The sequence below is a fragment of the Equus asinus genome, chromosome 3, assembly GCF_041296235.1.
Source record: "Equus asinus isolate D_3611 breed Donkey chromosome 3, EquAss-T2T_v2, whole genome shotgun sequence".
Taxonomy (NCBI): domain Eukaryota; kingdom Metazoa; phylum Chordata; class Mammalia; order Perissodactyla; family Equidae; genus Equus; species Equus asinus.
Window position 1 is genome coordinate 91,976,939 of NC_091792.1, and position 17,530 is coordinate 91,994,468.

The 17,530-nt window shown below is 37.3% G+C and overlaps 1 protein-coding gene across 1 annotated transcript in view; it reads right to left on the minus strand.

The window, feature by feature from the left end:
* Window positions 1-17,530, minus strand: part of PKD2 (polycystin 2, transient receptor potential cation channel) — a 54,103-nt gene that overhangs the window by 8,419 nt on the left and 28,154 nt on the right. The window contains exons 7-13 of the mRNA XM_014842427.3: window positions 13,199-13,366; window positions 10,716-10,897; window positions 9,512-9,632; window positions 6,268-6,366; window positions 3,736-3,857; window positions 3,371-3,488; window positions 2,048-2,211 (exon numbers count right to left, since the gene is read on the minus strand). Of these exons, the coding sequence (XP_014697913.3) occupies window positions 2,048-2,211; window positions 3,371-3,488; window positions 3,736-3,857; window positions 6,268-6,366; window positions 9,512-9,632; window positions 10,716-10,897; window positions 13,199-13,366 (974 nt within the window). The remainder of the gene's footprint in view (window positions 1-2,047; window positions 2,212-3,370; window positions 3,489-3,735; window positions 3,858-6,267; window positions 6,367-9,511; window positions 9,633-10,715; window positions 10,898-13,198; window positions 13,367-17,530) is intronic.

Sequence of the window (17,530 nt, forward strand, 5' to 3'; positions counted from 1 at the left end):
TCTACATGGGACGCCACCTCAGCATGGCTTGATGAGTGGTATGTAGGTCTGCACCCAGGATCTGAACCCATGAATCCTGGGCTGCCAAAGTGGAGTGAGCAAACTTAACCACTCGGCCATGGGGCCAGCCTCTGATTGACTGCAATTTTGAAAGAACTTCTACTGTGGGTAAAATGCTATCAAGCAGCACTGCATGCTATAGTGAAATAATTAGTGAGAGGAATCAATCAATCAATCGATGAGGCAAATTTCACTGTTGTCATATTTTAAGAAATTGCCACAGCCACCCCAACCTTCAGCAACCACTACCCTGATGGGTCAGCAGCCATCAACATCGAGGAAAGACTGTCCACCAGCAAAAAGATATGACTTGCTGAAGGCTCAGATGATAGTACTTTTTAGCAATAAAGTATTTTTTAATTAAGGTATATATATATATATATTTTATACATAATGCTATTACACACTTAGACTAGAGTATAGTGTAAACATAACTTTTATACGTACTGGAAACCAAAATATTTGTGTGACTTGCTTTATTGTGGTAGTTTGGAACCAAACCCACAAGATCTCCAAGGTATGCTTGTATAATAATGGCGCAAAAAGGTGAAGGAGTAATGGAATTATATAAGAACAATATTTCTATTTCTCATTGGATTAATTTAGTATAAATCTGAAGTAGACTCTGACAAGTTGATTTGTATGTGTTAAGTCCTAGAGCAACCACTAAAAAAATAACTAAAATATAGTGAAAAAATCATTCAAGGAATTAAAATGATACACTAGAAAATATTCACTTTATGTAAAAGAAAGCAATAAAGAAGGAACAGAGGAACAAAAAAAGACATGAGATCTAGAGAAAACAAAAAATAAAATGGCAGATGTAAATCCAGCTATATCAATGGTAATATTAAATGTAAATGGAATAAACTTTCTAATCAAAAGACATGTCAGGCTGGATAAAAAGACCAGATGCAATTCTATGCTGTCTCTAGGAGACATACTTTAGATTCAAAGATACAAATAGGTTAAAGGTAAAAGGAAGGAAAAATATATACAATGCAAAAAAGCAACCATAACAAAGTCAGAGTCACTGTAGTAATATCAGATAAAAAAAGACCTTAAAACAAAAAATTTTACTACAGTTAAAGTAGGACATTTTATAATGAAAACAGGGTGGATCCATGAGGAAGATGTATCAGTATAAACATGTATGCACCTAATAACAGAGTTCCAAAATACACAAAACACAACCTTACAGAAATGAAAGAATAGACAATTTAATAATGATTGCTGGAGACTTTTATACCCCACTTTCAAATACTAGATAAAACAACAAGCTAAAACAACAAGGGATAGGAGATTTAAATAACACTATAAACTAACTAGACCTACTAAACATCTATAGAACACTGCACTCAACAGCAGAACATATATTTCCCTCAAGTGTACGTGGAATATTGTCCAGGATACACGATATGCTAGGCCATAAAAACATAAAAAAAATAAACACACGTAGGGGCCAGCCCCATGGCTGAGTGGTTAAGTTCATGTGCTCTGCTTCGGTGGCCCAGGGTTTTGCTGGTTTGGATAGTGGGTGCAGACCTAGCATCGCTCATCAAGCCATGCTGAGGTAGCATGCCACATAGCAGAGCCATAAGGACCTACAACTAGAATATACAACTATGTACTGGGGGGTTTGGGGAGAAGAAGGGGAAAAAAAGAGGAAGATTGGCAACAGGTGTTAGCTCAGAGGTCAATCTTAAAAAAATAAATAAAATAAAATAAACACAGGTAAATGGAGACACAAATACCAAAATGTTAACTGACATTTTTGTTGCTGAGAATATGAGAGATTTTAATGTTTTCTTTTGTTTTTATTTACTAATTTTCCTACAATGATATTACTTTTATAAAGAGAAGAAAACACCAATAAAAGTCATAAGAAAGACCTGATGATTAGTAATGGAGTGGACTGAATTGAGAGAGGTGGAGAAATTGCTGGGTCTCATTTGGACTCTTCTCAACTCAATTCCGTTATACTTACACTTGAAACTCTTCATAAGACACCCCACTGGAGATGCTGCCTCTCCTTCTGGAGCTGTGCCCACTGTCTTCATCATCATCCTCCTCAGAGTCATCCAGGCTTCGTGGGAAACTTCGGCTGCTCATGGGACGCGGTAAAGAGCTGTGATCCAAGTCCAGGTCCTCCTGAAGAACATGGAGTCACTGGGTGAGAAGCAGGAACAGCCAGACCCCACGGAAGCTTCACTGAGGGCTCGGGCAAATGAGAAATGGGTGTTTGCCATTTACTCAGGATTTCTTCGTGGTTAACACCGGACTGTGATCCTCACACTTTTCAATTTCATGGATTGGCAAATTTTCAAAACAGATTTTAATGACCAGCAAGGAGTCGCTAACTTTTTGTTTGGAGAAGAAATAACATTAAAAACACAACAAAGTAAAGAAAAAAGTAAATGAAGAAACATATCATCTTTTCATAAAAGATAACACATTTAATAGCTACAAAGTAGGAAGGACAAAATCTCAGAATAAGAATTTTGATTAAATACAGCCTTGGGAGAATTTTACTCATTGTCTTCTCGTTCCCATTTCACTCTGACTGGTGACGTTTTTCACCCACTGGCACTGTTCTGTGGAGCAGCGTTTAGAAACCATCGTTCTATACCGTCTCCTCCTAGGAAAGTGACTTTGTGTACATCATTCTTCTGTATTCTCTGTAACTCAGTTACCATGGATTTTTGTTTGTTTGTTTAACCATTTATTTTTAAAGTTAATGTTAAATCTTTAATTATCTTTTCTGACTATAAAAGTCCATATAAGTTCACTTTTAACAGTTTCATAATAAGTATTCAAATCGAAGGCTGTGGTTAGTCTCATTTTACCGTACATGTTAATTTAAAGAGCAACTAATTAATTTTATGTCTCCTAAGACATCTTTTTTAGTTTCCACTCTCATGGACATTGTGAAGTATGTAACAACTTGGGTTTCTCTTTTCAAGTTGATTACAAGAAAATTTAGTGCCAAATTTGTAGCCCAATCTTAATAAGCATGTGTTTTTATAGAATGCATTTTTAACTTCATTCAAAGTCTAGTTTTATTTCCCTTTTGTTTTGTTTTGCTTTACTCTTCATGTTTGATTTTTTACATTTATGCTAACTTGTTGCATTTTCATGTATTACTGTGTTCTATATCTTTTTTGGAATAAGTGGGGTACTATTCATAAATGGACTGAGAGAGATAGAGGAGAGAGGGAGAGAGAGAGGCTCTCAGTAACCCACGGCTTAGTCTGGCGCCTGAAGCACTGTGGGTACGGAATCCATCCACGTTCCCCCAAACCAGACCTACCCTCTCTTTTTCCAAGTCGTCTCTCATTTGCTGATGTTCATGTTCAGTCAGCTCTTGGTCTCCATCCTGGTCATACTTTGTGAATATTGCCTCAATCTCTGCATCAGTATGGCCCTTCCTGAAATTATTGAGAGGTTACAGATGAACTCATTCATGTACATGGTCCAACCCAAACACAGAGACATCAAAACGCAGGGGGAAAAGATAAATTGCTGAATCAGGGCCACTCCTCCTCTTACAGTATATTCCAGAAAAACATCCACCTCTGAAAAAGTGTCTCTGTGAGTACTTGGGCCAGAAATATTCTTCTCATCAAGAATTTATCATAAGCAATCTCCCAGGGCTTCAGAAAGTGTGATTCTCACCCTTTGAGATCTTGCCGAAGTTCATCAAAGTTTAACTTGCCTCCTCCTTGCCGTAGACTCTCTGAAATATCATCCACAGTATTTTTTTTTAGTTTTAGTTTGACCAAGGCTTTATGGTAGCCCTGTGGAAAAGAAAAGACTTGGTTTAGTTTATTCTCCTTTTGCATTTGCTTTGCCTTCCACTTACAGCAGTAACTACTGTAAACCCAGGGACGAGGACAGTGCCTGACGCAAGCTGGCCACTCAGTAACTATGTGTTGAATGAATGGATAATCAGCATATTCCAAGTTTCCATAAAACTCTTGTGGAAGAATTATATGGGAAGAGTCAGGGTCTTTCAGTAAATCAAGAGGAACTCAGGGCCTTTTGCTCTTATGTGCACCTACATTACAGAAATGAAAATCACTGCATGTTCCATAGCCGTCTATCTCAGAAGATGTAGAAATGTGCAACAGTTCTCAAGAATACCGAGAAAATGGAGTCAGGGGTTGATTATTTTCTATATTATCTCACAGTCAGTAATTTCTTTACATATGTTGAGTATGTAACAAAAGTTCCATAAAATGTGGATGAGGATCTTTCACTAACAAGCTACAGGTAGACCTTGCTTTGCATAGTGGTGGGAGGCTGTAAAAAAGACCACGCAAGCTCCAAGGAGGCAGTGATGTTAATAACGAACAGGAAAAATTACGACTGTTCCGTGACCTTTAAAACTTTTTGTTGAAACATTAAAAACTCCCTTAGTGTCAATTATAAATTTATAAGGAAATGAAAAAATAGCAAAATGAATATTTATTTAGTACATTGAAATTTAAAACATTAGAAAAGTTGAAAACTAAAGGGTTTTATTTTTTTGTAAAAAACCTTATCCAGAGCAGTTTGAATAGTGCTTGCCTTCTTCGTGTATAAGTTACGAAGTGAGCATCTTTTCCATGTCTTGGTGAATTATCACAATCTTTTCTTAATATGGATCAGCTCCCAACGTTTTATCCTTTGCACTTTCAATGTTGTGAAATATCCCCCAAAGGTCCTTTAATGTGAAGTTTTTTGCCATTGTCACTTCCTCTGAGACACCTTCATGCTTTTCATCACAATCCCTTTCCTCATTTACGTTGATAAATTTGCCTTCACTAAGTCCTTCTGACTGTATATCTAGATCTCTCGAATGGTGGTAGTGTCAACATTCCCAAGGCCAGCTACCTATTTCTTCCATAAATCTGTTACGTTTGTTTTGAATTTCACTTCCAGTGTTACCATTCTTTGATTCTTTGCTATACTTTCATCTTTGCTGGTACATTCTCTTTTTTGATTACGCTAAAAAGATTTTGTAAAATGTCATGTGGGTTTATCACCGGGAGATGAGGCAACACAACCACGTGTCCTGTGCGTGAACTGAACGGCATACGCTCAGCGACCAATCCTGAGCTTTGAAAGGAGTGACAGTTATGACGCACATCTGTTATTTATGTAATGATCTGTAGCCTGAAGGGTTGGGAGTGAAGTTTGTACTTTATGCTATTACAGTAACATACTGTGACAACCGAAATATACTGTGTTGAACTGTGTTGAGAGGCCGGTGTTATCTAACTGAAATAACTGAAGTTTGTGCCTATCAGAACCAAAGTGTAAAGTGAAGACTGCTCGTATACACCCTGGAGATTGGCTAAAATGTAGTCCATCAACGGGTATGCAAGATTCAGGATAACACGATTCGTAGGTCCCATCCAAGCGACTTTGCTTTAAGAAGCAGACGTTCTGTTAGATGATTCAAAGACAACATAGTCCCATGGCTGGAACCAACATAAAAATATTATGGTCGAGGAGCCACTGTATCTTAGCAAAATGATGTCAGGGAACAAGCTGTGTATTTTGGATGTAGTTATTTGTTATTGCTTAAGTTTTATACTTTAAACCAAATAAAGAAGTCACGTTGAGAAGAACAAAGCAGCCCAACTTCCCTGCCCTGCCCTTCTGCTTAACATCCAGCACTTCCTGCGAAGGTGCAAAGCCAAAGTTCTCACGCCCTCAGGCCGTGGCCGACTCCGCAGGACCGTTTCCTTTCGTTATTTTAACACTTGCCTGCAAGGCCAAGGATAAAGGGTGAACTATACAGTATTTGCCTCTTAAACTTTCTCTTCGTTTTTATAAATTGTAATTAATATAGAAAAAGTGGAAATGTCTTTATAGTCTTCCCTTCCAGTTTATTCTGAACTCCAGATCTGGAAGTGACAGTCAACTAGAGGACGTGTCAAAATAAATAAAGGGGATGAAACCAGCAGTTCAGTTCTTAAGAGTCAAAAGAGATTATTGAGAATTTAACTCCAGCTTGTTAAAGGATTCCCAGAATTGAAGTCCAAGCCAGGAATATATCCATCTCTAGCGCCAAGACAGAGAACATTTAAATTATTCCTGAAATACAGCAATCTACTCTTTATTTTAAACAATGACAATGGATCAATGTTGGTTTGGAAATCTGGATGAAACAATGCTCCTCTTAAGTAGAAAATAAAACAATTCTGAGAATTGTCATACCTTTCTGATAAGATCTGAGAGTTCCATTTCAGCCTTCTGCTGGGCCAAATCAGATTTAACCTCAGAGTAAGTATCATTGATGATGGCCAAAAACATATTCTGTTCGTAAATCAAAGGAAGGTTGAGATTAAAGAAGAAACCTAAATATATTTTGTAAACATCAATCCAAAATTTGACACATATATTTTTATTCATCCTTTTTTTTTTCAATCTGAGTGTTTTAATAGTTTTGCTACCATATTCTTTGGGAAAATTATTTTTTCCATTAAGTCATGTCAAAAGAAAGTACAATATATATTATTTCCTACAAAACCATACACTGTGATATTTTTGCAAAAAGACGTAAGAATGAAATACAACAAAACATTAACGTACTTACCTATGAATGGTGGAATTATTTTATTATTTTTGCTTATCTATGTTCTATTTTTTTATTTTGCATAAGTTATAATGGGTGTAGAACTCTAGACGGCTCTTCAGATTTCAATAGTCAACACAGACAAGCAGAATTCTATGCTTATTCCAAATACTGTTATATAACATTATTTGAGATTTACAGAACTTATTTTGAAGGGTTAAAAAGATTCCTGCAAAGAGGAATCCACCAGCCTAGGAGGAAGCTAGTCAAGGAAAGCTTAGTGGAAAAGAGAGAGACTTTGGTGTTAAGCAAACTTGGATTTTACTGCCAATATTAGACTGTTTACATCTTCTAATCTTCATTTTAAAATTTGTTTGTTTTTGCATTTATCAAATGGGAGAAATAATAGTACCTCCTCTATAGATTTGTTGTAAGAATTAATGAGATCATCTATCTCAAATGCTTACGACAGGGCCTAATGCATGGCAGGTGCTACCTAATTTACAGCTACTATTATTCAGTAATGGTTAGTTCATTTTCCTGACTTTTCCCTTCCCCAGTAGTAATGGTTTGTATTTCCAACACTGGTTTCTAACAGATTTTCTCCAAGCACCACACCCAATTGATCAATTCCTTTGTTTTTCCTTTTTAGTAACTATGGTTTGTAACTATAAAGTGTGCATTTGGTTACGTCTGTTTCCCCCACAAGTCTGTGGAATGAGGGCAGGGGTTGTCTCTGTCTCCCTTACCATTGGATTCCCAGTGTCTAGCACATTGCCTGGAATATGGTGGCTGAGGAAATATTTATTGAATGATTGATGAATGAACAAATGAGAGCTCTATTATTTTACTGGGCTACTAAACTGCTATGAATTAAGGAGGAATACTGTTTGAAATGAGGATAGAACACAGAATACATGTAAATTCCTGGCTTAATGCTCGATTCCAAGGGCAGACAGATGCAGTTGGAGTAACTTCTCTCACTTCTCACTCCCAACACAGACATCTAATGCTCTATTTCAGTTTCCAAATGGCTATTAACTAATAATGCCTGCAAATTCTTAGTTGAAGTGTATTAATGCGTGCGTCCTCAGAAGAGCTTTCAAAAAACAGAAAGTGGCTGAGAACGGCTCTTGAAGGTGTGAGGAGAGAGAGGTCACCCTCCTCTCCATCCTGTCTCACAGGTTCACTTAGTTCGTTGGATGGATGTCTGCAATAGCAGGTCTGTCCTTGTTGATGACGGGGCTTTTGCTTCCTGGCTCAGCTGGGCCACCTCACACCACTGTGGCTTCTTGTTAAGCAGGGGCAACAAATTAATACCTGGCAGTCATTTCAGAAAGGTGGCCAACCCTGCAACTGGCTTGTCATTTCATTAAAAAAAAAGGTCCATATTGACAGTAGGCACAGTAGCCTCCTCCTTCTCGCTGGGAGGCACAGGGAGAGCAATTCCTTGTAATGCAGGAGTACCAAAAATTATTTTAGTACAGAGACAAAAACTAAGAGCTTCTTTTCATGTTCCAGTGATTGATCTGATAAAATGACTGAATAATCAAGAAGGTGCTGCCAACTAGAGGACAACATTCACACAAGTCCACATCTGATCATTTCAAATTGCCACAATTACGTCCCTCATTTGGCAGATGACATAAGATGTAGGTGGCCTAAAGTCAACTAAAGGGTCTGCTGCAGAACTCTCAGTTCCTGGTTTTTGTTTTTTCAGTAGAAATTCAGGGATTTGGGTGTTCCAGAATTCAAAGTACTACCGGTGTTAGGGATGAACAAAGGCTTACTCTTCGCTCTAGTTTTTCTTTACTATATGATAGGAAGAAGAAACTTAAGAGGCTCAAGTTTAAAACTAATCATGATATATGCACACAGCAAGATACAAATGGACTTGCATGATTTTCCTGACTCTTTCAGTCCTATTCAAGTACATCTAATACTCAATCAATACACCACATACAGAACCACTAAGTACCTGGACCAGCTTTGGAGGCATCACATTGAATTACTGAACCTTACACAAGGGATCTTTATAAAATCTGTTGAAAATGGGAACAATTTTGTTGTTTTGATAAGATGATGGTTGATGTAAGGAAAGTCTTAACTGTTAACGTCAGATGAAAAATATCCATTGCCTAGGTTGAGCTAACTTAATACTTTCTTAGTGGACAAATACATGTATAAATGTATGACAAAGAACAAAATGCCTTTTAAAAAAAATCTTAACTTAGGGCCAAAATATTAAAAACGTTAATTTGTACCAAATCAATAGAAAAAAATTATTTTTAAAAATAATTTTTAAAGCAATTTCCATTCATTGTTAGATTGAGTTTTAAATTTAATATTTGAATATACTGTGTAGCTGGTCTCTAGATTTGTTAAATGAGTAAGTTAAAACAAAATATGTTAATCTGGACAAGCAATAATTCACACAAATATTACCCTTGGCATCCTGGATCTAGCTTGCTTTGTCAGTTCTCATTTTTGAAAAAGGAAAGAAGAAGGAGAAAAATGAAAAGTCATGCTAGCAAGTGACCACGAAAGCGCTGACGTTTGTATTAAAAAAAGCACGTAAGCATATTCTACTTTTTACGCAAAGCACTATTTTAGGTAACTTTATGAGTCTGCACTTCATCTAAACTTTTTTTTCTTGAATTGAATAGACATACAGAAACGGATAAATGAAAGACCATGGAAAAGAAATTTGGTGAAGACTTAAAACTATGAATCAATGAAAAGTAAAATAAAATACATTTTCTGATATCTATGTTTTTTTCTACTTCCTGGGTTTTAAAAAAAATGGTAGGGTATAGAGAGTGAGAGAAAAGAAGAGATGGCGATTTATGATTTAAATCACCTCACTATGAACGAAAGCGTACATACCAAAAGAATGAAGAACATAAAGAACACAAACGTAGTGAAATAAATCGGTCCCAAAACTCGATTAGCTTCCTCAATCTCTGCGAAGTTGATATCACCCAAAATGATACGGAATTGAGTGAAGCTATGAAAACAAAACAAAACAGAACACACCACCACAATACAAAAACAAAGAACGGCTAGCATGCCTGTAACATTTCTTACTTTCATACTTTCAGACCTTTTGATCAGGGTAGATAGCTGCCAAATAACAGGAAATTGTCCATCCCTTTGGAAAACTCTTGTGGTTATGTGAGCAATTAAAGCCTTCTGGAGTAAAAATAAATGCTTTCATGCTAAATATGTTATTTCCATTGGGTTAAAAAGAAAATAGAATTACTATTATTAGATGGCTTATAAAGCTATGTGAATTTAATACATAATCTGAGTAAAACATGGTAACTCTAAACCTTCATAATGGTCACCCCGGGTCTGAATTTAAAACCTCTTAAGAAATTTTTTTTGAAAGTACACGCGTTCAAAGATCTAATATTCTCAAACGCACTCAAAGTGGGGTCAAAAATTGCCCCGTGTTGCCAATGCTGGGTCTTAATCAGTAAAATGACTTCCATTCCTGACTTTTATCAATCAGCAACATTAACCAGGGATCCTTATGCACAAAGCCCTACTAACACCCATTATGATGATCTTCTCCTCTCCCAACTCCTGTCTAAACGGCATGGAAATTTGATACTGGATTTTTTTTGGTTTGTTTTTAACAGTCATATATAAAAAGACTGAAAATTCCTGTACCGGTGTGAATTCCTTATAGAATATTAGAAATACTATTTTTTTCCTTAGAAAATAAATTGAAGTTTAAAATACATGACAGTAGTATTTAATAGGAACAAAAATACAGGCAAATGGTCTCTTAAAAGCTCTCATCTGCACTTGGTGCTAGGACCTCAGTCTTTGGAACAGTGTTGGTTTCCCATGGCTGCTCTGTGTCTTACTACTTTAGGACTGTTATCTTAAACATCACCATTTCAGAACGTACCATCATCTTTGCAATGGTGGGTCAATGCTTGTGGGAAAGACAATTATTCTCATTTTAAATAACAACTTTTAAACAATTGGTGGTTAAATAGCAACCATGAAGATCTCTTTATCCTTGAGAAGGCAGGACATCTCTGATTAAATTTTTCTCCTTAATTTCATATATACTTACATACACTCTTGGAAAGTACTGAAGTCATCGACCTGAGTGCCAAAGACGAGGTATGCCAACTGAGCATATGCTAAGAAAATAATGAAGAACATAATTGCAAAGCCAAAGAGGTCTTTGGCACATCGAGACATGGTTGTGGAGAGCTGACTCATGGTCCTGTTGAAGTTGATGAATTTGAAGAGCTGTAAAAGAGCGGGAAGATATCAACAATGAAGGGGTAAATACAGTGTGGGATGTACATACGATGGGATATTATTCAGTTTATAAAGGAATGAAATTTTGATACATGCTACAACATGGATGAACCTTGAAAACACTATTCTAGGTGAAGTAAGCCAGACACAAAAAGACAAATACTATATGATTCCACTTATATGAGGTACCTAGAACAGGGAAATTCATAGAGACAGAAAGTAACATAGAGGCCACTAACGGTGGGGGTGAGGGGGAAGTTGGGAGTTAGCATTTACTGGATACAGTTTCAGTTGGCATGATGACAAAGTTCTGGAAATGCATAGTGGTGATGGTTGCACAACATTGTAAATGTACTTAATGCCACTGAATCTTCCACTGAAAAATGGTTAACATGGTAAATTTTGTTATGTATATTTTACAACAATAAAAAAAGAGAAAAATGACTTGCTTCTTTTTCATACTAAGCAACTTCTATTTTCTCCTTCAAAAAGTATTTGTTGAGTGCCCACCACGTGCCAGGCACTGTTCTTGGAGCTGAGAATATAGCAGTGAACAGAACAAAGCTCCTGCCCTCATGTTGTTTACATTTTACACAACAGTGAAAATGCTGTGAAAAGTCTAATCCTAATTAAAATGACTAGTGATATTTTCCCTCTATGAAAGATTAAAATAAAAAAAGAAAATACCCAGAAATGAAAACTATTAGAAAAACTCCAGGTAATACTTACTGCATATTACTAACTGTCCATTTATTAGTGCATCAAGTATGTACCAGGCACTGTGGGGAGGCTGTATGTACACTGCCTTAACTCTTTGCAATGCCTGAAATATTGGCATTCTATCCCCAGGAATCAGCTGGGCTTCAGAGCCAGGATTTGAGCCTATCTCTGTTGGACCCCAAAGCCATATTGAGCATTTTTGTAGATAAGGCATTGAGACAGCTGTCCAGGTTGTACAGGGCACAGCCCAGAGGGCATGACAACCTACCCTGCTCCAGCTAGAAGCCTTGGTGGAAGAACACTGGGGAGACGCATTAGCTCTCGGGTCATGATCCCTGACTTAAAGAACTTAACGGTTCTTAAAGTTCCGGGGGCAAGATATTCACAAGCGAAGCACTAAATAAAACACCCGGCTTGAGCCACATATCGAAAGGAAATTCCCAGAATTTTACTTCAAGACCTCTTACAAACTATTTCTGGCCACAACAAAAATGTTTTGGGGCATGTTATAATCACATTACTTACTCCAATTCCTGTTGGTATTTCTATGAGATCTTGATTATCGTTACAATTTTATGATAAAAGTCTGGTATATTAGTGATGGTTTCTCTTGGATGAGCATGTAACTGAATAGACAGCACGAGAGATACAGGATGAAGTCTATGCCCTCTGATAAATATCAGGCCTTCCACGTGTGAATACCGATTCAGGAAAACAAATAACTGTTGGTAAGTACCTTCTAAAACAGTGCTGTTCAGTAGAACTTTCTGTCATGATGATGTTCTCTATTTCAAACATCCAATACAGTAACTACTAGCCACATACAGACAATGAGCGCTTAAAATGTGGCTGAGGAACTGAATGTTTAATTATATACAATTTTAATTAATTTAAATAGCCACTTGTGGCTGGTAGCTACTGTCGGGATGGCACAATCAGAGAACTTGACTGGTGACCAGCTGGCAGCTGCCTCAGAATTACTGAAATTTCCTGCATTTCCAGAATTGAGGCTCATTGAATATGAAATGCCTAACATTTCACATACATGGAAATGCACATTATGCCTTGGCAAAAGAAGGAACTGGGTGATGAAGGAACTACTTGGAAGAGATGTCCATCCCAACCTCAATTCTCGGTAAAGCTTCCCTATGGCCTCTACCTGGAAAAGAGGCAATCCTTCTAGAGGGAACATTTCCAGTGCAGCATCTTTCCCTTTTCCTTCACTTGGTCACCTCACATCGGGTGACATTTGGACCTGTCCCTGTATTAGAGTTGCCTGGGGCCCCAGGCCCAGCTGACATATTGAAAAGGTCTCTTACTGTATTTGTTAAACACAACCTACGGGGTAGATCTTGCAAGAGTGCAGGTAGCGGGTAGCATCATTCCTAGTGAGATGAATGATGACGTGAGTCCCCCTAGTTTAGTTCACTTGTAGAATATGGAGCAGCGTTGGCTGGCTACTTGAATTAGGCCACAAAAGCAAATTCAAGTCCTCCAATGTTTTGAGTCACTCACGTTAATAAAAAGGGAAAAATGTTAAAAATCCAGAAGATGAAATTTATAAATTACCTTAATCCAGACAAAAAATACTATGACAGCAGCTATACTGTTGAACTGTATCTGCCAGTATGCCAGATGCTCAAAGTTGGGGAAAGTATTTTGATCTTCTAGAAACTGTAGTAGCACCTCCATATTTGATGTTCTATATATGTTAATTCCTATAGCTACCACTGAGAGCTGGAAAACAAAAGATTTATATATTATTAGTGTTTTAGAAATACATAACTTACCTTAAAATGACCAGTTTATTTTTTTTCACTAATGTATTAATTCTAGGGCTCACCAATCTACTCATCCAATGGCATTCATAAAAGTCACTCACACAAATGGAAAGGGTTGAGCACTGCCATAAAATAAGTAAAACAATATATTGCTTGCACTTCCTTAGGAATAGAAACCCAATGAGTGTATGTGTGCATGCGTGCATGAGCACATGCACACACACACACGAAAGACTTCACTATATTGCAAAATCACTCAAATGGGAATGACTTCTGTTTTTTCTGCCACCCTCATTTAAATCACTTTACACTCTTCTGCTTTCTCACCCTCAGTTTACTTTCTGTTTTTGTTTGTGGTTTTATTTTCAATTTCCAGCCAGTCATTCTTTCCTCTATTCAACAAACACATAGTGGATATCTATGCATACAGCACTATGTTAGGGTCCAAAAGAAACAAACAGAAGTAAAATGCACAAACTTTGTCCTCAAGAAACTTATACTCTGGCCCAAGACCACAAACATACAAAGAGAAATAATGCAAAAACCCACTAAGGAGTTGACACCACAAAACGTAAGGTGAAGACTGAAACAAGACATATTAAAAAAACGTACTCATAAGAGGAAAGACTGAGCCAGTCTTAAATGATGGTGGGAACGACAGACGGAGAGGGCTCGAGAAGGCTTGCAGTGAGAATAGAGCTGGGGGTTTCCCTCACGCTTGTTCCTTTCTCATGTTAACTCATGACCATGTGACTTCACATCTGCTTTGGTTCTGGGCTATAAAACCAGATCTGAGGGGACACCGTGCCTTACTTGCATCCATCACCACTGGATTAACATGTATATGAGGAAAGTGTTAGGGGTTAACCAAGACAATCTTGCCCTCACGTGGGGTCTGAATCCACGGCAGGTGGGCTGTGGCCGTTGCTGGCCATTCTCTCTCTCTTCTCCTAGATGATGGTCAGACTCCTTCCTTAGCCCTTCTGATATGGCTGTCCTGATCACGGCTCCAGGTGATTATCAAAGCAGAGACCTGCCTGGCTGCTGATCCCAGCTGAAAACAATCAACCTCACCACTTTCCTTTTCTTCTCTATGAAGGATCCCAGAGCTAATCTTGTATTTTTGTGCTGGTGGTAGGAATACTTTCTTTGAGCTCTCTGGAATACATTGAAAATGTTTTTCTACGTGGACTTGGCTGAGAGGGAAGGGTTGACTGACTGAGTCCAACAATAACCCTTTACCCAAATCTCACTAGCTACAATTGTTTTTGCTCTGTCAGATGTTTATAAAAATATGGAATATATGGTCATTTATACAATATCAATATCATATTAATACATTAAATTTCATTAAGACTTTTCCTTCAAAATATGGAATGAGAGCAAAGAGATGAGAAAAGAGAATTGTAAGCATCTGGGTTGTGATGTCACTCCTGAGTTTTCTTTGGGACTCTCCTCCCTATCTACAAACGAACTTTCCTTAACATGAGCTTTATAAGGGCAGGGGTCTCGGTTGTTCCCTTCATTCCTATACGCCCAATGCCCAGGACAACGCCAGGCACACAGTAAGTGCTCAGGAAGTATTTGTTGAATAAATGAATTAATCATTTTCATCCTGTGAAATCTGCCAATCAACAAAATTATTCAAATTTAGACTTCTTAAGAGTCGTCTTCTTTTAGCAATTCCATTAGTTTTGAGGACGATTGCTTAGGACAAATGGTTGATTGAAGTAAGCCCAGTGACTTCAGTGTTTGTTAAAGAAACAAAAAAAGGAAAATAGAGGGAATAATTTCAGAGTGATTCTAAGATGTGATATTTACATTCAGGAGATCATTTCTTTTCAAGCTTCAGGCGTACTCCAGCTAATTTGGGCCAGATAAAACAAAAGAGCCTTGGTTCTTTCCATAGGGTGGTAGGTCCAATGGAATATAGGGCTTGTTTTGGGGGAAGAGCAGAAAGCATACCCTTATTTCTATTGGTTCAGAGAAGGTTTCAAAGGAGAAGTAGGATTCCAGTAGCTCTTCCTTGTTCTTTATAAAGGCACAGTCTGAATTGTCTTGGCAGTACCAAGAGTTAAAAAAAGTAAGAACAATAGCAGAGTGAAGCAAGTTTTCAAAGAAATACTTGCAAAATACTGTGGCTGCTGAGCCAAAGAAACTATCTTCAATTTCCATGACATCATCAGCTATTGTTTCCAGCGGTCTTCAAAGTGAGTACAAGGCAGTCCATTAGGGTGTGGGGAGAAAACATTAAAACTTCTAGGCAGGTGATAAGAAAGTGTTATAATTCTATTTGTATTTCTGTTCATCCCAGTCTTTCAAATTCTATATTGTGTATGTTTTTATAAATGTACCTGTTACACCAGTACACACACACACACAATTTATAAATAAATACAATATATTAGGTGGCGTCATCAAAATTTTCAGTGATAGGTGTACATAATCAAAACAGCTGAATGCCACTGACTAGTCTTTTGTTGCTATTGAAGGTATTTGGTTAAAAAAGGAAACCCGTTATTAATTAGCATAATATCACACTCACCTTTTTACCATTATTCTGAATGACCTAAACATAAATCTACTCATATAAACCCAAAAAGCAGAGTTTTCATCCTTAGAGTTCCAAATAATAATTGTTTTCTAGAATAATTTTCAATGTATATGGACTGCACTCTGACATCATGCAGAATGAAATAATTTGAAAAATTATTTCCAGTATCATTGCCTTTCCTGCTTCCTTAAACACTGAAATTCTTTTGTAATTCTGTTCATTATTAATACATTGAGAACCTGGAGATCAAGAGTTTGCCTACAGGAATTTGTGATGCGACAAAGCTACCGTGGAAGGAGGGATGCGCTGCTAACTGCCCCAGGGTCGGACAGGCTCCCCCCTGTACTCTATAGGAATTTTTATTTTAAGTAAAAGCTCTTTCTGAAGTATACATGGATGGGGCTTGATAGGCAGTGGCAGAGTGGTTAGAAGGGTTATTGTGAGGATTAAGTGAACTTCTGTCTATGAAAAGCACTTAGAACTGTGCCTAGTTCAGAAAGTTTCTAAAGTGTTAGCCATTACTATTATTGCTGCTGTTAATATTGTTATTGCCATGCAATATATATCTATATAGTTCTTTTTTATTCTTAAGTATTCTTTTACTCATATGAATAACATATTTTTTATATTTAATAACAAATTTTCTATATTTTACCAACTCATTCTAGTGATGATTTGATACTGACTTGAAGTAAACGCTTCACAAAGCCCAAGCGAATTTTTGGTTGAGAGGGAAGAATACTGGTCAAGAAGTAGGATAATAGCGGAGGGCAGGCTAACAGGGAAATGCGTCACTTACTGAGCCTTCAGAGGGGCGTCTCTGCCGTTGGACAGTGGAAAGGATAGACTTTTAAGCATGTAACAATTAAGCATGTCATTATATGCTTAAATGTGTAAGAGGGCTCCGCAAAAGATTATGTGTTATTGCTGAAGAGAAAAAAGCTGGCCAAAATACATTTCTACGCTGAGGCCTCTGGAAGGAAGTGATGAAGATGCTGCTGAAGGGAAAATGTCTTGAACGAGTGTTAAAAGACATAACAGAGTCCAGCTGTCACAGTCCTGACTCTATCATAAGTCTGCCTGATGATTTCTTGCACCTTATACAGAAAACCTTGAAGGCCATCACTTATATTTTGTCCACTGTGGACGATTTGCAGGAAATTTTAAACTGCAGGGTGGTTTTCTCTGCCACTCAAAATATTTTCAGGATGTTTGTTCTTGCCTAACTTTACACATGTGCAGCAAAATATAAATTAATTTTTGCTAGCAGTTGAAGGAAAATATCATTAGCAAAAAACAGAATAAACCAAACATTGTTTTCTCCCCCAAATCTCACATGGCATGCCAAAACGAAATATGAATTACTATGTTATTCATGTTATTAGTGTGGCTAATTGAGAGCTTATTGTAAATGCCTCTCTACTTCTATATCCAGAAGGGTTACTCATGAAAAATGAGAAAACAATTAGCAACACTGAAGTTACTATGACAGAGGAGATCCTGTAAAGTCTCTTTCAGGAATATCAAGATCCACAATATTGAGGAGCTCAAAGACTCTAACATATT